The sequence below is a fragment of the Theropithecus gelada genome, chromosome 8, assembly GCF_003255815.1.
Source record: "Theropithecus gelada isolate Dixy chromosome 8, Tgel_1.0, whole genome shotgun sequence".
NCBI lineage: Eukaryota > Metazoa > Chordata > Mammalia > Primates > Cercopithecidae > Theropithecus > Theropithecus gelada.
In genome coordinates this window covers 114,700,524-114,721,777 of record NC_037676.1, presented here as the reverse complement: position 1 = coordinate 114,721,777, position 21,254 = coordinate 114,700,524, and the positions used below count along the sequence as shown (strand labels likewise).

General features: G+C 35.0%; 1 protein-coding gene across 1 annotated transcript in view; it reads left to right on the top strand.

Moving 5' to 3' along the window:
- CSMD3 (CUB and Sushi multiple domains 3) overlaps positions 1 to 21,254 on the top strand; it is a 1,234,679-nt gene that overhangs the window by 892,625 nt on the left and 320,800 nt on the right. The window contains exon 23 of the mRNA XM_025394338.1: positions 7,439 to 7,608. Coding sequence (XP_025250123.1) covers positions 7,439 to 7,608 — 170 coding nt within the window. The remainder of the gene's footprint in view (positions 1 to 7,438; positions 7,609 to 21,254) is intronic.

Sequence of the window (21,254 nt, the reverse complement as noted above, 5' to 3'; positions counted from 1 at the left end):
AATAATCTTGGCCCAATATGCAGTGTTCAAAAAATAATGAAAACAAAGCAATCTATTTTGAGCACAATGTTCGTATTTTTTCATTGAATTTTAAATAAAGAGCCATTTATTTGAAAACTACTATAGAATTTGTTGTTATTTTTGAAGCATTTTTTATTATATATATGGTGTTCTATAGTAGTAATTATAGTGTACATGGAATTTAAATCCATATCTTAAGTTATTATATTTAAAAATCACATAGATTTTTTTCAAGTGGTTTCTTAGCCTAGTTTTAAGTTATTAGATTTTTGGGTATTCTGACTCAGAGATAGCATTTTAAAACCCCAGTCACCCTCCACCTCTGTACTATTCCTTTCGCTTAAAATATAAACGTTCTGAGATATTTTTATTTCAAAACTAACCATAAAACAAAACAAAACCAAAGACAAAAACATCAAAAACCAAAAAAACCCTTCCTTCAAACCTGTATCACCTCTGACCCCTTTACAGAAAATATCATAGTTCCTGTCTTCTCAACCTCTTAATTGCCCAAGTCAATGTACTCTCAGTTTTCATTTTAATTAAACTCTGATTTAACACTGATGGCAATTATTTTCTTAAAACTGTCCTCTCTTTACTATTCCATGATATCACCTTCTTTGAATGTCCCTTTTGTCTACCTGTTAAATTCTCTTGCTGAGTGTACCTTTGTCTTAGTTTGCTTCTCTTCTCAATATGTGTGTTTGTGTGTGTGTGTGTGTGTGTGTGTGTGTATTCTCTGGATAAACCTTTCTGTCTGTGGCTTTAAAAAACCAACCCCATGGGTACAAATATGCCTAGCTGCTTGGTGTACTTTACTTGACATCCAACAGGCATACCAAATTTATCTTGTGCAAAAATACATTCATCAGCATTATAATCAAAGCCACTGCTTATCTTCTTTACCTTTCCCTCTCTTTCATGCCCCTACACCGAACTTGTCTCCAAGTTCTATAACTTTTACTTTGGCATCTCCTCTTCCTCCATAGTTGGAGCTCTCATCTTCTGTCTGTAACACTACAATAATCTTCTCTAAGATGTTCACCCTCTAGTAACCCAAGACTACAATTCATTCTTCATAGAGCTGCCCTAGTGGATTTCTCAAAGTTGGTCATGTTTTTCTGTTTTTAAAACTCTTCTATGAATCTCCATTGCCTACAGGATAAAGTCCAAATGTCTTAGAATGGTGTATGAATTACTAGTTCTTCTAACTAATGTCAATTTGGTTTGCCTATTTATACTTTCATTCAAGTATTTCACTCTGCCTGGAATCCCTTCTTCATACATTTTGATTACCTTTGGAACCACATTTCTTACTCAAATCAAGAATAACACAGTCATGAAATCTGCCTTAATGTAATTCTTTTGCGGCTCCTTTAAAATGTACTACTTCTTCATTTTTGCAATTTCAGCCTATTACATGAACTTGTATCATACTAGAGACTACATGTTAGTGCATGTACCAGTTTCCATGTGTGCCTCTCTTTTGGAGTACATATCACATGACCTATCCCCAAGACCTAACACAGTATCAGGCATATCCACAGTTATTTTTATTAAGAACATTATTTTTAATAAATAACTCAGCATAGTAGACCTTCAATACCTGTTCATGGAAAGAAGAAAAGATGAAAAGACAATGTCAGATTATAGGAAATAATCAATATTTTTTAAAGAAAATGATATAATTTATTTTAAAAAGTTTTGAATTTAAGCGTTTCAATTATGACTGCAATTCACACACAAAAATATAATTCTACACGGTAAAAAATGATTATAGAAAATGCATTAAAAACAAATGTTTAAGGGAAAAAAGTAACTATGAAACTTTTTTGAAATTCTTCAAAAAAATGTTTAAACTCTTAATTTATAAATAACTTTAAGTAGCACTAGTTTGCACATGGATACATACATATATTTAGAGAGGCTAAAAGGAGAAAGCCAGTTAAGTACTATTATTGCCTACGAAGAACAAAAGAGAGAAAAAATAAGACTGTATGCAAGTAATACTAATGGATTCTCATATTCTCAGTAGGGGCATAAGGAAATTAATGTATCTTTCTACCCCACAATTTCTATCCACTTCTGAAAATCCAAGTATTATTAAAATACGTATTTAAGAATATAAAATATTTTTGACTAAAAATTTCTGAAGAGCGAAGTGTTATTAATACTTCCAAGTTGAGAAGGCATCTTAGGAGAAGTGTTCCAGAAAAAAAAAAAAAAAAAAAAAAAAAAAAACTTAATAACACATTTTACCATATTTCACAATTTTTAGATGTCCCATTTTAAAAAAAACTAACATCTGTGAAATATGCATGTATCCGACAATCAATGACTATTATAGTGTATTGGCAGCATTTTTGCTTTTTTAGAGACACATAGCAATGCCTTTTACAATCAATGATGTCCTAACTTAATGAAATAAAATCTAAATTATATTTGGAATATAATGGGTTCAACTAGCTGATAAAAATGAAAAAAACCTGAATTCACATGCAAAAAAGAAATGATTGGTTTGGATTTGATCCTCATATGATCCTCTATGGGCAAAATCATGTATTATCATTATTTTTCTTCTGGTAATAATTAAACATATGGAAAAAATGTATTTCTGCTTAATGATACTCCTTATTTGACTTGCATACCCTATGTTTATGTTTAAAAACATTGCAAGTTTTTTGAACAATCTAAATGAAGTATATTTTGCCTGCTTTCACAAAACAGTTTGAAAATAAAGAGACTCAATTGTAATGCAAATTTTTTAAAAAGTAACTGTGAACTTTACTCATCTAGACATTTTTCAGATTTCCAGTCAAATTGCTGAAAAGCATTTTACCAGTTTATCTAAAAATATATGACTGTATGTACACAATAGATGCTACCAGATGTTCTTATTCCCAGTAATGGAGATTAATGATGCATGGCTTGTCTGTTTTTCAGTTAGTATGAAAATATTGAAATTCAATGGGTATCCCTGCTCTAGTGAATTCTTCACTGTAGCAATGATTCTTATCATCAAATATCAGTGCACATCTTTCCCACTCCAATCCAACTAAAGTCACATTTATCAACATATTATTTTCATATTCAGCAAAGAGTTTCATATTGGTAACTCAAATAGATATCTTAACCTGTACATTTAAATGAAAAGGTATTTTATGTGAATAAGATTTGCTTTTCAGAAAAGTCGTCATATACAATGTGTACACTGGAAAATGCACAGAAAATATTTATATGCTACAAAGAACACTAAGTACTCATTCTCCAAAAATATTTTCTTAACACTGCTAAATTATGTAATGTTTTCATATTACTAATTTTTATGATTTAAAGATGATACCACCCCCTAGTTCAAATTAGAGAGAGGAAACATTACTACCTAGTTTTACACTGATTATTTTGTAAGAAATCCTTATTATCAAACATAGGCTTTATCAGTTAGTGGCATCAGTTATCAAGAACATAAAACTCACTCTAGACCAAGACATGAGAGAAACAATGTCCTGGGCTTATGTTAATGAAGGAAGAAATGTGCTTACCTCACCTCCAGAAAACATTACAACCCCTAAACTCTGAAGCAGTGGTTTCCTGACCCAAAATCTCAAACAATTTTACAAATGTAGCTCATTCAGTCTCCTTTTTTGCTCTTCAAATTCTGCAACCAACATTCCAAGCCTTAAAGACAACAGTATTTCCCCATCACAAGAATAAGCAGCTCACACCTAATGACTTCTCCATTCATACACACCTAAGAAAGAACATTTCTTCTCCTATCACACCAGATAAACATCCTCAGAGATCTACTTCTAGATCAACCTTGCACAAAGAAAGCTTTTTCACATCAGGTCTTTCAGTTCCTAGAACCTGTCATTATCTCCTCCGTCTCCCACCCCCTCCAATAATGTTTTTAGATATGTTTCTTTTGTTTGGAATATTCTTTTCCCCCACTTGCCTTCTCCCTTCACCCTTAATTTACTCATCCATTTTCAAGTTGCAGTACTTCAGAGAGTCTTTCCTAGCTATTCAGGACAGGTCAGGGCTCTCAGTTAACGCTTTCACATACTATATTTTTATTTGAGTGATTGTATGATAAACATCCATCTTTTCCACTGGAAAGTAAGTCCCATAAGAGCTTCAACTATTCCCCTCACCACCCAGTACATAATAAATATTTCATAAATATCTATGGAATCAACCTATTCATTTGTTTTTTCCAAATCAGAGCATTCTATCATGTGCCTCTAGTGACTTCAAATATCTTTCAGTACATTCTCAACCAAGTAAATAAGTTATTTATATTACAGTGACCTTGTAGTTTTTTTATTGTAACACATTTTTTACATACATGTTTTATTTTACATATGCTATTCCTTATAGTACCTGACTGAAAACATTAACATTGACATAATCTTCTGAGTCACACATTTGTGGTTATTCAGTGATAGCGGTATACTCTCCATAAATGTCACTATGGCTGAGAGATAACTTTTTCAATTTGCCTTTACCAGTTGGATCTTTACGATTTGCTTTACTCAAATTCCTCTTTCTCATGTAATTGACATTTTCATATATGCACTTGTCTTCCTTGTATCAACTAACCATGCTTCTCTCTTGTAGTCAGCTGTTCTGCTGCTAGTTCCTTTTCTCAATTTTAACATATCTTAAGAATATTCAGTCACAGTTTGCCAATACTTATCTTCTCAGTTTAAATAAGTTTTATGAAAACTTGCTGTGCTAGTCATGTTATATATAATGAAAATTTTGAAGTTACGATATTTTTGCTGGGAATTCATAAGCATGGAACCACAACTATTATTCTTAAGAATTATCTGTGATACTTTAACGTGGTGTTGCTTTTTTCAATTTCCTTTACCATCACAGCCACCCGATACTGAAAAGAACCGTAACAGTTTAATTCCATATCAAGTAATTTTCCTCATGGGCCGTAATTTTCTTTATTCACATCTCTTGGGACCAGAGGTGGTGTTCATATGCGGGAAAATAGCAAGTTCAAAGGCTCAGAGTATGAGACTGTGGCCAAGGGCCAGTAGTAGCTCAGGGTAGCTAAATTGCAAGGTCCATGGCAGAGAAGGCTAGGTAATAGCTGGACAGGCACACTGGGATCACTTTGTAAATGGCCTTGTATGACATTCTCTGGATTTTGACTTGCTGATCATCAGTATATTTTAACCAGAAAGTGCAAGATTAGATGTGCAATTGAAAAATATTGTGTCAACTTATTACAGACAAGAACTAAAACCATTTATATTTTCAAAACTTCATGACTCTGTAAAATAATTTAAAATAATTAGCATTTCCTTCTAAATAATCTAATTGACAAAAATATATATGCATTTTAGATCACCTGTGTAATCCAGATTACATTTGTCTTCATGCCCCCACAAACATACTTATATTCCAAAAAGCTAGTAGAAAGAAATAAAGTAGAAATAAAATGTAAATGATTTCCACTAAGTGATAGATGCCTGGCATTCTCTTGCACTATGCAGATGAAAGTTTCTCAGCAGTTCACAGAGGCATAATATGAAGGAGAATCAAGTTGTTACACAGCATAGAGTAATTAAAGGTGTAGCAAACTCCAAAAGCCTACACTCGAGCAGCTGTTACATGATCCACATTGCCAAAGGCGATTTAATGTTAGGAAAACAAAACCTTATGCCTCATTAGATACATGTTGCTATTTTTTATTTTATTGTTTTTGTCATTTTGTTCCTGTATTTGTAAACTGGTTTGGTATTATAACTGTATGCAGCTAAAAGTATAAAGACGTATCTATTTTTTGAACATGTTTAAGTAACATTAAAATAATTTAAATCAGTATTGGAAGTTTGATTTTTTTTTTTTCTTTAAAAGGAATTTAGAGGAACCTTTTATTGTGTAATGCTGTCTGTTAGTATAACACCATTAGTTTTTATTATTATTTCACACAATGTTGATTTTTTTTTTTTTTTGGAGACGGAGTCTCACTCTCTCCCCCTGGCTGGAGTGCAGTGGCGCGATCTCGGCTCACTGCAAGCTCCGCCTCCTGGGTTCCTGCCATTCTTCTGCCTCAGCCTCCCAAGTAGCTGGGACTACAGGCGCCCGCCACCACACCCGGCTAGTTTTTTGTATTTTTAGTAGAGGCGGGGTTTCACCGTGGTCTCGATCTCCTGACCTTGTGATCCGCCCGCCTCGGCCTCCCAAAGTGCTGGGATTACAGGCGTGAGCCACCGCACCCGGCCACAATGTTGATATTATACTGACTGCTTCTTCTTGATCATTTTTATTTCAATAGGCTTTTGTTTCTTTTGTCTTATTTTTGTTAATGTTTAAACATTTAAAAGGTAAAGCAATTCATTATTCACCTTGTTGTCTATTTTCTCTGACTGTTCCCATAAATCATTCTTTTTAAAATCTTATTTCTGGAAAAAAACAACTTGCTTTTTTTTTTTTTTTTCCTTTTCAGTTAAATATTTGAAAATGTAAATATTTTTGCCCTGTGGTTTGGTAACATGAAGTTATTAGATTAAGATAGAAAGCTGAGTTTATTGAATTTCTGAAACATATTTAAGACTTTTAAGGACTTATTGTTTGTTTTTTCAATACTGCCACAAGCTTTTTATGTTGAAATACATTAAAATTAAATTCGAGCTAAATTTGTTGAGAAATTCTCACATTTTCCTAAATGTTTAGACAGTTCCTCAAATTTTGCAAAATTAGTCCTGAAGGTTTAGCAAAACCATTTTATCTATTATGAGAATGCCTTCATGTAGTCTAATTTTCTATACTGAGAAAGGTGATATAATTTCCAAAGATGCCCAATTTGTTACAATTATTGGTTAACTATTATTACCAGGGGGGTTTAACTATTATATCAGTTTTCAAAGATAATGTAATATTTGATTCCCTTTTTATTATTGAAATTCTTGTATCAGCAGAATACTGAGTACTAGGAGAAAAAAGACGGGTCAAATTAATTAAAAAGGTACAAATGTTTTAAAAGATCAAGTTAGAATTATTCAAAACCAAAATTAATATATGTCCCTTTCATTTAAAAGAGCTAAATTATAAATTTAAATGTATTAATTTATCAGAAATCTACAAATGCAAAATACATTCTTAAAATTGTGCTCTCATCCTTTCCTATGCTATCTTTTAATCCAGGGGGAAAATTACTAAAACTGTTGTATATTTTCATTTGTACACAATTGTCCTCTCCATGAGCTGTAGTCTCTTCCTCCCATATATTATTTGAGGAGGGAATTAATCATTTACAACATAAAGTCATTCTGTATATTATTTTTCTGCTAAACTTTAGGTAAAATAAAATGCATTACACTTCCATACATGACATTGCTTGAAAATGGTACTGCTATCTATTAAACTATACTTCAATATTCTGTTTTACCTGCAGCTGAATGTGGTGCATCTGCAACAAATAATGAAGGAATTTTGCTGTCTCCAAATTATCCACTCAACTATGAAAACAACCATGAATGCATTTATAGTATTCAGGTTCAAGCAGGCAAGGGAATCAATATTTCAGCCAGAACATTTCATTTAGCACAAGGAGATGTTCTTAAGGTAGGTGAACTCAGACATACTTGTATTTTGATCATTTTTAGCCATTAAATATACACCAGTAGATAAATATATATGCCTATATATGTGTGAATGTATATAGTATTAACTGTAAGTTGATTCTGCCTTTTATGCAGTCAAATTATATAATAATTCTCATTTTCTATTATTGTTTCCATTAAAATAGTATGCTTTGTTTCCAATTTTTATTTATAATAAAAGGTAATTTTTTATTTTATGATACATGAATTTTAATATTTTAATAATACCAAAATAAGAAAACTTTAATGCCAAATATCTTGCCTAATAAGTATCATATATAAAACATCATCAAATGACCATCATACAATATGTTTCTTTGTCTTATTTTTGTTAATGTTTAAACACTTAAAAGGTAAAGCAATTCATTATTCACCTTGTTGTCTACTTTCTCTGTTCCCATAAATCATAATTTTTAAAATCTTGTTTCTGGAAAAAAAACAACTTGCTTTTTGATGGTCATTTGATGGTCATTTCTTTAAGAAATATAATAGTGATTTATTTCTATTTATATTATATTGTCTATAATATAACTTATTTATTTTTGTTAATATATGAAGAATCTTTTGCATTTATGACTATGGATACTTTTTATGAATATATAAACCTAACAAGTCAATGTCTATAAATTAAGAAAAAATGTACTTTGTTGATAATAACTATTGGTATAAACATTATTTAAACATTTTGAAATAATCAAATGTCTACTTTTCTAAAAAGATAACATTTTGGCAAATAAATATTTTCATAGTTGCTGATTTATATTTTCAATATAAATATTTTGATAAATATGATTTATATTTATCATTAGAGTAAAATTAAACACTTCTAAAAGTCACATTTAAATATTTTAAAAATAATTATATAACTTTGTTTTTCTTATCGTTAAGATTTTCTTAAGCCAGGTGAAAAATTCATTATACTTCTGTTTTCACAAATCTTGAAAAAAAAAAAAAAATGGAATTCCAAATTGGCTGCAGCAGGAGAATTTTTTTTTTTTAATTAACGATTTTAACGTTATTGGTTAGTTTCTTTTTCAAAAGAAATATTATTTCATGATAATTGATGGCTCTCTAACACAATAACACTATATACTTATAAGATTTGTATAGGCTTTGGGGAAAATTTCTCACAATGTATCTAGATGTATACAATTTCAATATTAATTTAGCATCAATATATGTATTCCTATTTTCTGCATTTTTCCCCACTGGCAACGAAATTCACTATGTAAAACTCTTCCACCTCTAGTTCATTGTTTGGGTGTTTCTGTTAAAATAAATTATGTTTGTTCAATTGGAGTCAACATTGAGATTAATAGGTTGCTTGTATATAGAACTGAGGCAGTGCTTTTTATTTTCAAGCAAATTATGTGGGGAAATGTATCAATGTATAGATAAGATCTGTGAGCTAGTCTAGCTACTACTATTGCACAAGCAACAATAATAAACACGTGTTGGTGAGCTAAAATTCAGGAAATGTTTCTTCGCATCTATCACTCGTGCCTATTACTGATCTCCCTAAAATATTTCTTTGTGATGCTTAAAATGCATCCATTTCTTTTCTACACTGACATTATTTGGAGAATTTATTTGGGATCACAAATGGTTCTTTTTAATAATAAAATAAAACTTTCTAACCAAGGTCTTACTTTTTTGGAATAAAGCCACATACATTTCTGATATGTGCTACCTTGAGAAGGGTGGCACTTCAGTCATAAGTGACAACACAAGGGGATATAATAGGGAGCAATGAAAGAAGGCAGAAAAAAAAAAAAGACTCAATTTAAGGCCCTTTAAAGGATTTCTTCAAATACAGATTTCTCTTATATGTGTAAAAAGTTTAAAAACTTGTGTCCCCAACGATTTTTAAGAATTCTTTAATTTTCCAAGAATATACATTCCCCAAAGTTGAAAATACTATATACTAAATATTATAATAGAAACATACCAATTCAATTATCCTTCTACTCAAAGACTTGCCTGAGATTTATTTTGAATTAGTACTTTAAAACAGTTTCAGCAAGTCACTCTATTTAGGGTGAACTTTTAGATTCCAAATTTGTCTCCTTCATGGTCTCTCTGCCAGAATAGGAGATAAGATGCTTAATGTTACCTCATTCTTCCCATTAATCCGATGGGCAACTATTAGCTGAAAGATACCCTTTGACATGAACACATTTAGTTATATACAAACAGAAAGATGAACCCTCAAAAAGATATATTATTAATTCTCAAAAATTATGGAGCGCAAAGTCATCTTAGGGTGGAAAGTTATTTGCCTAATTGAAAACTAATCCAGGAAAGTTAATCCCCATCTCCAGTACTTTACAATATCGAACATAGTGGAGTCAGTTAGATTCCTGTATTTAGACTAGGATATAATAAGAAATAAAAACAAAGAGCCCATTATAAAACCTGCTGCCCCTTGACTGAGAGAATTTAAAATCATTGCTTTTTCTTTTATGTGGTATCATTGATTACATTTTTTGGAATGACACTCTCTTGTAATCCTTATATGAGAATCAAGTTTAGGAGGAGAGATTTTTTTTCTGGTTTCATTTACTATATGACATAATTATGTTGGATTCTGACCAAAACAAAAATAACAATACCAACAATAATATGTGTGTGTATCTACATCTATTTCCATGCAAACATTCGTGTACAACTTTTGTCTCTGAGAGTTCAGTGTCCAGGAAGGCACTCACTTGCTCACTCACCTGTTGTCTTTTTTCTTCTCTCCTTCTCCTTTCTTTCTATAAAGAACTTTAGTTATTTAAAATCACACCAGTAGAGTTTGCACCAGTGAGTTCCAAGTGTAAGCCATCATATGACTCCTCCAGATTTTTTTTTTTAAGTTTCAATTTCTGGCACTCCTCCCAGGTTTTCTGATTCAGTTCATCTACACGTGGGAATTTGGATTTTTGTAAAGCTCTCCAGATTATCTGATGACCATCAATGTAGTAATTATGATTATATCCTTCTTTGGCTCTAGTGTTAAAAAGAAGAACATTTATATGTCAAAATGTTTTACTGTAGTGCTTCAAAGGTAGCAGACTGTTACTCTAAATAATAAAATTTGACCTCAATATTACTAGATAATTTTGAGTCATTAACTTTATACCAGATTGAAATCTTTTTTTTTTTGAAAAACTTTTTTATTCATTTGTGCCATTTTTCAAAGGTGGATGAATAATTTTAATAGCATCTGAGAAAATCCTATATAGGCAAACAGAACATTTTCTAGCCACGAAAAGGCAATAAAAATAAAAATAAATGAAATAAAAATTTCTATGGTGATTCTTACTTAAACTGGAAAGGAAATTTCACTGCATCCATTCTGAATTGAACAAAACTGGTGCAGAATGATCATTTAGGAATATATCTTTTTTTTTTCCAATGTGCTTACTTAATGGGTATTTTAAACTGTTCACTATGAACAATGTTGGCTAATTATGTGTTTTTATAATGGTGATAGAACAAATATAAAACCTATCCATGATTGTATAGGAAACTCTTATAATTTACATGCCTTCAACTATTAATGTTTACATATACGAACAGTAAGTGGGTTAAGCGACAATTTTCTTACATGCTACTTACTTATTTTTAGAAAACTTTAATGACACACCACAGGTAGGTTTGGATTTCACTTGACACTACAGCTTTAAGGAATCTAAAAAGATATATGACCTATATTTTGTTTACAAAAAAACTTTAATGTTCACATTAAAAAAAAAACTTTGAAACATATGTGCCTTGAAGTACATTGACAGAACAGCACAACCAATGCAAAATCTGCTCTGACCTGTGATAAAATCCAGTTTCTATCTATATGATCTCTCACTATTTCCACTTGAATGACTAACGGGAATTTCAAAGTTCATCAGTTCAAAACACACATCTCCTCTCTCCTCATTTTTCTCTATTTTAGTAGATAGAAACTAATTACTCAATGATGAAATAGAGTTCATTCTTGCTTCCTTTTTTCTTTCACACTTTGTATATTGTCTCTCAGCAAATTCTGTGGTTCTTTCCTTCAAAGTTCTGGAACTAATCATTTCCCACCTTCGTAAATAACCTTGGTCTAAATTATCATCTCTTACTTGTGTAACTGACATTGTTTCTAATTGATCCTCCTATTTCCACCATCTTAGATCATGTGAGATATTATAACAGAATAACATAGACTAAGTGGTTTATAAATGATACACATTTATTTTTTGACATTCTGAAGGCTGGTGAGTTCAAGACTAAGTCACTAGCAGATTGTGTCTGATGATGGCCACCTTCCTCAAAGAGTCATTTTCATATTGTGAACTCCATGGCTAAAGGGATGAATAAGCTCTTTGGGATATCTTTTATAAGGGCACTTATTCCATTTATGAGCTCTGCCCTCATGAACAGTTAGCCTCCAAAGGCCCCACCTCCTAATACCATCACCTTGAGTGTTAGGATTTGAACATATGAATTTGGGGGGGACACAAATATTGAGACCATAGCATACTCTATAGACTGTTTCAAAATCAACAACAAAAGTGACCCTTTTTCATGTTACGCTTTGGCTTTAAACCTTTTTATGTTTCTCATCTCGTTATAAGTAAAATCTAAAGCCCTTACCATGGGCTGTATGATTTGGCATAATTTTAATGTTCCTGACCTTTCCTTTTGCCACTCTTCCTCTAGCTCACTCCACTCCAGGCATAATGGCCTTCCGGCAGTTTATCAAATATAGCAAGCATGCTGTATTAGTACCCCACCCCCCGCCTTTTTTTTTTTTTTTTACATTGCTATAAATAAATACCTGAAGCTGTAAAATTTATAAGGAAAAGAGATTAAATTGGCTCACAGTTCTGCAGGTTCTACAAACATGGCACAACATCAGCTGGGTTTCTGGTGAGGGCCTCAGGAAGCTCACAATTGTGGCAGAAGGTGAAGGGAGAAGCTGGTGTATTACATGGTGAGAAAGGGAGCAAGAGAGCAAAGGGACAACAGATTCCAGACTTTTTTTTTTTTTTAATTTATTTATTATTATTATACTTTAAGTTGTAGGGTACATGTGCATAACGTGCAGGTTTGTTACATATGTATACTTGTGCCATGTTGGTCTACTGCACCCATCAACTCGTCATTTACATCAGGTATAACTCCCAATGCAATCCCTCCCCCCTCCCCCCTCCCCATGATAGGCCCCGGTGTGTGATGTTCCCCTTCCTGAGTCCAAGTGATCTCATTGTTCAGTTCCCACCTATGAGTGAGAACATGCGGTGTTTGGTTTTCTGTTCTTGTGATAGTTTGCTAAGAATGATGGTTTCCAGCTGCATCCATGTCCCTACAAAGGACACAAACTCATCCTTTTTTATGGCTGCATAGTATTCCATGGTGTATATGTGCCACATTTTCTTAATCCAATCTGTCACTGATGGACATTTGGGTTGATTCCAAGTCTTTGCTATTGTGAATAGTGCTGCAATAAACATACGTGTGCATGTGTCTTTATAGCAGCATAATTTATAATCCTTTGGGTATATCCCCAGTAATGGGATGGCTGGGTCATATGGTACATCTAGTTCTAGATCCTTGAGGAATCGCCATACTGTTTTCCATAATGGTTGAACTAGTTTACAATCCCACCAACAGTGTAAAAGTGTTCCTATTTCTCCACATCCTCTCCAGCACCTGTTGTTTCCTGACTTTTTAATGATCGCCATTCTAACTGGTGTGAGATGGTATCTCATTGTGGTTTTGATTTGCATTTCTCTGATGGCCAGTGATGATGAGCATTTTTTCATGTGTCTGTTGGCTGTATGAATGTCTTCTTTTGAGAAATGTCTGTTCATATCCTTTGCCCACTTTTTGATGGGGTTGTTTGTTTTTTTCTTGTAAATTTGTTTGAGTTCTTTGTAGGTTCTGGATATTAGCCCTTTGTCAGATGAGTAGATTGCAAAAATTTTCTCCCATTCTGTAGGTTGCCTGTTCACTCTGATGGTAGTTTCTTTTGCTGTGCAGAAGCTCTTTAGTTTAATTAGATCCCATTTGTCAATTTTAGCTTTTGCTGCCGTTGCTTTTGGTGTTTCAGACATGAAGTCTTTGCCCATGCCTATGTCCTGAATGGTACTACCTAGGTTTTCCTCTAGGATTTTTATGGTATTAGGTCTAACATTTAAGTCTCTAATCCATCTTGAATTAATTTTCGTATAAGGAGTAAGGAAAGGATCCAGTTTTAGCTTTCTACTTATGGCTAGCCAATTTTCCCAGCACCATTTATTAAATAGGGAATCCTTTCCCCATTTCTTGTTTTTCTCAGGTTTGTCAAAGATCAGATGGCTGTAGATGTGTGGTATTATTTCTGAGGACTCTGTTCTGTTCCATTGGTCTATCTCTCTGTTTTGGTACCAGTACCATGCTGTTTTGGTTACTGTAGCCTTGTAGTATAGTTTGAAGTCAGCTAGCGTGATGCCTCCAGCTTTGTTCTTTTGACTTAGGATTGTCTTGGAGATGCGGGCTCTTTTTTGGTTCCATATGAACTTTAAAGCAGTTTTTTCCAATTCTGTGAAGAAACTCATTGGTAGCTTGATGGGGATGGCATTGAATCTATAAATTACCTTGGGCAGTATGGCCATTTTCACGATATTAATTCTTCCTATCCATGAGCATGGTATGTTCTTCCATTTGTTTGTGTCCTCTTTTATTTCACTGAGCAGTGGTTTGTAGTTCTCCTTGAAGAGGTCCTTTACATCCCTTGTAAGTTGGATTCCTAGGTATTTGATTCTCTTTGAAGCAATTGTGAATGGAAGTTCATTCATGATTTGGCTCTCTGTTTGTCTGTTATTGGTGTATAAGAATGCTTGTGATTTTTGCACATTAATTTTGTACCCTGAGACTTTGCTGAAGTTGCTTATCAGCTTAAGGAGATTTTGGGCTGAGACAATGGGGTTTTCTAAATATACAATCATGTCATCTGCAAACAGGGACAATTTGACTTCTTCTTTTCCTAACTGAATACCCCTGATTTCTTTCTCTTGCCTAATTGCCCTAGCCAGAACTTCCAACACTATGTTGAATAGGAGTGGTGAGAGAGGACATCCCTGTCTTGTGCCAGTTTTCAAAGGGAATTTTTCCAGTTTTTGCCCATTCAGTATGATATTGGCTGTGGGTTTGTCATAAATAGCTCTTATTATTTTGAGGTATGTTCCATCAATACCGAATTTATTGAGCGTTTTTAGCATGAAGGGCTGTTGAATTTTGTCAAAAGCCTTTTCTGCATCTATGGAGATAATCATGTGGTTCTTGTCTTTGGTTCTGTTTATATGCTGGATTATGTTTATTGATTTGCGAATGTTGAACCAGCCTTGCATCCCAGGGATGAAGCCCACTTCATCATGGTGGATAAGCTTTTTGATGTGTTGTTGAATCCGGTTTGCCAGTATTTTATTGAGGATTTTTGCATCGATGTTCATCAGGGATATTGGTCTAAAATTCTCTTTTTTTGTTGTGTCTCTGCCAGGCTTTGGTATCAGGATGATGTTGGCCTCATAAAATGAGTTAGGGAGGATTCCCTCTTTTTCTATTGATTGGAATAGTTTCAGAAGGAATGGTACCAACTCCTCCTTATACCTCTGGTAGAATTCAGCTGTGAATCCATCTGGTCCTGGACTTTTTTTGGTTGGTAGGCTATTAATTATTGCCTCAATTTCAGAGCCTACTATTGGTCTATTCAGGGATTCAACTTCTTCCTGGTTTAGTCTTGGAAGAGTGTAAGTGTCCAGGAAATTATCCATTTCTTCTAGGTTTTCCAGTTTATTTGCGTAGAGGTGTTTATAGTATTCTCTGATGGTAGTTTGTATTTCTGTGGGGTCGGTGGTGATATCCCCTTTATCATTTTTAATTGCGTCGATTTGATTCTTCTCTCTTTTCTTCTTTATTAGTCTTGCTAGTGGTCTGTCAATTTTGTGGATCTTTTCAAAAAACCAACTCCTGGATTCATTGATTTTTTGGAGGGTTTTTTGTGTCTCTATCTCCTTCAGTTCTGCTCTGATCTTAGTTATTTCTTGCCTTCTGCTAGCTTTGGAATGTGTTTGCTCTTGCTTCTCTAGTTCTTTTAATTGCGATGTTAGAGTGTCAATTTTAGATCTTTCCTGCTTTCTCTTGTGGGCATTTAGTGCTATCAATTTCCCTCTACACATTGCTTTAAATGTGTCCCAGAGATTCTGGTATGTTGTATCTTTGTTCTCATTGGTTTCAAAGAACATCTTTATTTCTGCCTTCATTTCGTTATGTACCCAGTAGTCATTCAGGAGCAGATTGTTCAGTTTCCATGTAGTTGAGCGGTTTTGATTGAGTTTCTTAGTCCTGAGTTCTAGTTTGATTGCACTGTGGTCTGAGAGACAGTTTGTTATAATTTCTGTTCTTGTACATTTGCTGAGGAGTGCTTTACTTCCAATTATATGGTCAATTTTGGAGTAAGTATGATGTGGTGCTGAGAAGAATGTATATTCTGTTGATTTGGGGTGGAGAGTTCTATAGATGTCTATTAGGTCTGCTTGCTGCAGAGATGAGTTCAATTCCTGGATATCCTTGTTAACTTTCTGTCTTGTTGATCTGTCTAATGTTGACAGTGGAGTGTTGAAGTCTCCCATTATTATTGTATGGGAGTCTAAGTCTCTTTGTAAGTCTCTAAGGACTTGCTTTATGAATCTGGGTGCTCCTGTATTGGGTGCATATATATTTAGGATAGTTAGCTCTTCCTGTTGAATTGATCCCTTTACCATTATGTAATGGCCTTCTTTGTCTCTTTTGATCTTTGATGGTTTAAAGTCTGTTTTATCAGAGACTAGGATTGCAACCCCCGCTTTTTTTTGTTCTCCATTTGCTTGGTAAATCTTCCTCCATCCCTTTATTTTGAGCCTATGTATGTCTCTGCGTGTGAGATGGGTCTCCTGAATACAGCAGACTGATGGGTCTTGACTCTTTATCCAGTTTGCCAGTCTGTGTCTTTTCATTGGAGCATTTAGTCCATTTACATTTAAGGTTAAGATTGTTATGTGTGAACTTGATCCTGCCATTCTGATATTAACTGGTTATTTTGCTCGTTAGTTGATGCAGTTTCTTCCTAGCCTCAATGGTCTTTACATTTTGGCATGTTTTTGCAATGGCTGGTACCGGTTGTTCCTTTCCATGTTGAGTGCTTCCTTCAGGGTCTCTTGTAAGGCAGGCCTAGTGGTGACAAAATCTCTAAGCATTTGCTTATCTGTAAAGGATTTTATTTCTCCTTCACTTATGAAACTTAGTTTGGCTGGATATGAAATTCTGGGTTTAAAATTCTTTTCTTTAAGAATGTTGAATATTGGCCCCCACTCTCTTCTGGCTTGTAGAGTTTCTGCCGAGAGATCTGCTGTGAGTCTGATGGGCTTCCCTTTGTGGGTAACCCGACCTTTCTCTCTGGCTGCCCTTAAGATTTTTTCCTTCATTTCAACTTTGGTGAATCTGGCAATTATGTGTCTTGGAGTTGCTCTTCTCGAGGAGTATCTTTGTGGCGTTCTCTGTATTTCCTGGATTTGAATGTTGGCCTGCCCTACTAGGTTGGGGAAGTTCTCCTGGATGATATCCTGAAGAGTGTTTTCCAACTTGGTTCCATTTTCCCCCTCACTTTCAGGCACCCCAATCAGACGTAGATTTGGTCTTTTTACATAATCCCATACTTCTTGCAGGCTTTGTTCATTTCTTTTTCTTCTTTTTTCTTTTGGTTTCTCTTCTCGCTTCATTTCATTCATTTGATCCTCAATCGCTGATACTCTTTCTTCCAGTTGATCGAGTCGGTTACTGAAGCTTGTGCATTTGTCACGTATTTCTCGTGTCATGGTTTTCATCTCTTTCATTTCGTTTAGGACCTTCTCTGCATTAATTACTCTAGCCGTCAATTCTTCCACTTTTTTTTCAAGATTTTTAGTTTCTTTGCGCTGGGTATGTAATTCCTCCTTTAGCTCTGAGAAATTTGATGGACTGAAGCCTTCTTCTCTCATCTCGTCAAAGTCATTCTCCGTCCAGCTTTGATCCGTTGCTGGCGATGAGCTGCGCTCCTTTGCCAGGGGAGATGTGCTCTTATTTTTTGAATTTCCAGCTTTTCTGCCCTGCTTTTTCCCCATCTTTGTGGTTTTATCTGCCTCTGGTCTTTGATGATGGTGATGTACTGACGGGGTTTTGGTGTAGGTGTCCTTCCTGTTTGATAGTTTTCCTTCTAACAGTCAGGACCCTCAGCTGTAGGTCTGTTGGAGATTGCTTGAGGTCCACTCCAGACCCTGTTTGCCTGGGTATCAGCAGCAGAGGCTACAGAAGATAGAATATTTCTGAACAGCGAGTGTAGCTGTCTGATTCTTGCTTTGGAAGCTTCCTCTCAGGGGTGTACTCCACCCTGTGAGGTGTGGGGTGTCAGACTGCCCCTAGTTGGGGATGTCTCCCAGTTAGGCTACTCAGGGGTCAGGGACCCACTTGAGCAGGCAGTCTGTCCCTTCTCAGATCTCAACCTCCGTGTTGGGAGATCCACTGCTCTTTTCAAAGCTGTCAGACAGAGTCGTTTGCGTCTGCAGAGCTTTCTGCTGCTTTTTTGTTGTTGTTGTTGTTGTTGTGTAGCTGTGCCCTGTCCCCAGAGGTGGAGTCTACAGAGACAGGCAGGTTTCCTTGAGCTGCTGTGAGCTCCACCCAGTTGGAGCTTCCCAGCAGCTTTGTTTACCTACTTAAGCCTCAGCAATGGCGGGCGCCCCTCCCCCAGCCTCGCTGCTGCCTTGCCGGTAGATCACAGACTGCTGTGCTAGCAATGAGGGAGGCTCCGTGGGTGTGGGACCCTCCCGGCCAGGTGTGGGATATGATCTCCTGGTGTGCCTGTTTGCTTAAAGCGCAATATTGGGGTGGGAGTTACCCGATTTTCCAGGTGTTGTGTGTCTCAGTTCCCCTGGCTAGGAAAAGGGATTCCCTTCCCCCTTGCGCTTCCCAGGTGAGGCGATGCCTCGCCCTGCTTCAGCTCTCGCTGGTCGGGCTGCAGCAGCTGACCAGCACCGATCGTCTGGCACTCCCCAGTGAGATGAACCCAGTACCTCAGTTGAAAATGCAGAAATCACCGGTCTTCTGTGTCGCTCGCGCTGGGAGTTGGAGACTGGAGCTGTTCCTATTCGGCCATCTTGCTCCGCCCCCCCAGATTCCAGACTTTTAAACCAGCAGACCTCATGTGAACTAACTGAGAGAGAACTCTCTTATTACCAATGGGATGGTGTTCATGGGGGTTCTGCCCCCATGATGCCATCACGTTCCACCAGACCCCACTTCCAACAGTGGAATCACATTTTAACATGAGATTTGGAAGTCACAAACGTTCAAACCACATCACACACTCCAACACCAAGCCCTTTGCTCAGGCTATGTCTTCTGCTTGCATGTTCTTCCTCAGGATAACCACATGGCTGTGTCCCTCATTTCCTTCAGGTCTCTACTAAAATGTCATATGATGAGAGTCTTCAATGGACCCTCCTATAAACTGGTAAACTTACCTCCATCATCTCTTTCCATAGTATTAATCTGATCTATTCTTCATAGCACTGATCTACAACCTGAAATATTATGCATTCGTAGTTCATTCCTTCAATTTTTATCTTCTCCAATAGAACGCATGCTATAAGACAGCAGGAACTATTTAACTCCACTTTAACTCAAGCATCTAGGAACAATGCTTGTCATATAATAAATGCTCAATAAATATTTTTTTCTTCTGGAAAGGACAAATTTACTATATAATTTCAGCTACTTTCTATGTAAAGCAAGAGAAACATGTTTCCTTTCTAATTAAGTTCAATTGTTATTGTTTCTAATCTAAGAAAAGTGAATATATTTTTATACAACATAGTTACTTCTAAATATTTTTCCCATTGCCGTGCTGTTTTGTCCAAATATAGCTTATAAAATTCAGGGTTATATTTGGTGATATATTATTAGGTAAACATGCCCACTCAATCAACGTTGCCCAAATTTATTCTAACCTTTGAAAACACATTATGCTCCAGATTATTTTTCTACACACCTATTTTGTCATTAAGAATGGGCTTTAGAGTTAGGTAAACCTAGGTTCAAATCTCAAACCTACCACTTAATAGTCATACAATTATTGAAAACATTACTCAAGATTTCTAAATCTCACCTTCCTCACCTGAAACATTCTGATAATAATAAAAACTTACATTCAGTATTGCTATAATGACTAAATTAGATAATGTTTTTAAATTAAATGATTGTTTATAAAGCACTCAGCACAGTGCTTGCCCCTGCAAGTGTTCAGTGAATATTCATGTAATAGGAATATATTTCAGAGTCTGGAAAAATATTTGCAAGAAATGTAGCAAAAGATTTTTGTATAAGTGACCTAATTTTTATTTTCAACAACCTTTTTGCTGGGCAGTGAGAAAACCAATCTAGGTCAATTCAGGATAAACTCAGTCAATTCTGTATTTGCCAGTTCAACGTCTGCACATATTTTGGCATCAAGACTTCAAGTTGTCAAAAATGAAAAGTGCGTTTTGTCCTAGGGCATTATCTGTTTGTGGCAGCAGCTGCTGCGCTCCCTCATTTGCTATTTGTTCTGAAGTCAGCAGTACAATTGGGCATCTACTGCTGGATCCCAGTTATCCCAACTGCAAAACCTCTTTGCATCTACCAGCTCTCTGCAGTATATTCTGTTCTGCTCATAAGAAGCACTTTTCAATTACTCTGTATATGAGACTGTGTTACGCCAGAATTCCACGTGACTGGCTCAGGCTCAGTTGCCCCACCAACCGCACATACCTACTGTTTTTTTTGTTTGTTTGTTTGGTACCTCTTTTCTGCAAGCATGTTTCCTACTTTTCTGGGCTCCAGATAGAAAGCCAGGTACATGTTCCCTGTTTTCTAATTATTGGTATTCTATTATTCTTCCACCCAAAAAGGACACGATGCAAGGTCCTGTCTTAGAAACCTAAATCAGAACCTAATTAATTTGTTTTCTACTTAACTCATCTAGGGAATGTTTCTCTAGTTTGTTTGGAGTCTGATTATTTTATTTTTTTCAAAGTGACATAGGATATGGCAGAAATACTGAACTTCTTTCCTCACTCTCACTTGTAAATATGTAATCTAATTAATTCTTTCAATTAACATTTATAAGAGGGGTTTATTATATGTAGGCTCTATGCAATTAACATCGAATAGCTCCCATTGTCAGCCTGGTAGAATGAAAATTGAATACCAATGAGAAATACTATTTTCTGTTTTCATTGTTGCTGTGTTTGTTGTTATTTTCAAATAAAAACTAAGGACAATGTTCAGAATAAAGGAATATAGCAGAGCATTCCTTTATTCTTTGGAAAAGAATTTATTCTATTCCAAAATTCAAGGCAATCTTTTTACCATGGTTAGCATTGTGTAGTCTAAAGACTTATTTCTTATGCAAAATGTAGACTATGGATGATTATGGAGAAAAGTCAATAAAGTAACTCAAAATTGCTTTTGAAACTGGGAGAGAAAATGTTAGGAGGAATGATGTCATATTTATTAAAAATTAGATACTCAAAGGACTTGATTAATAACATT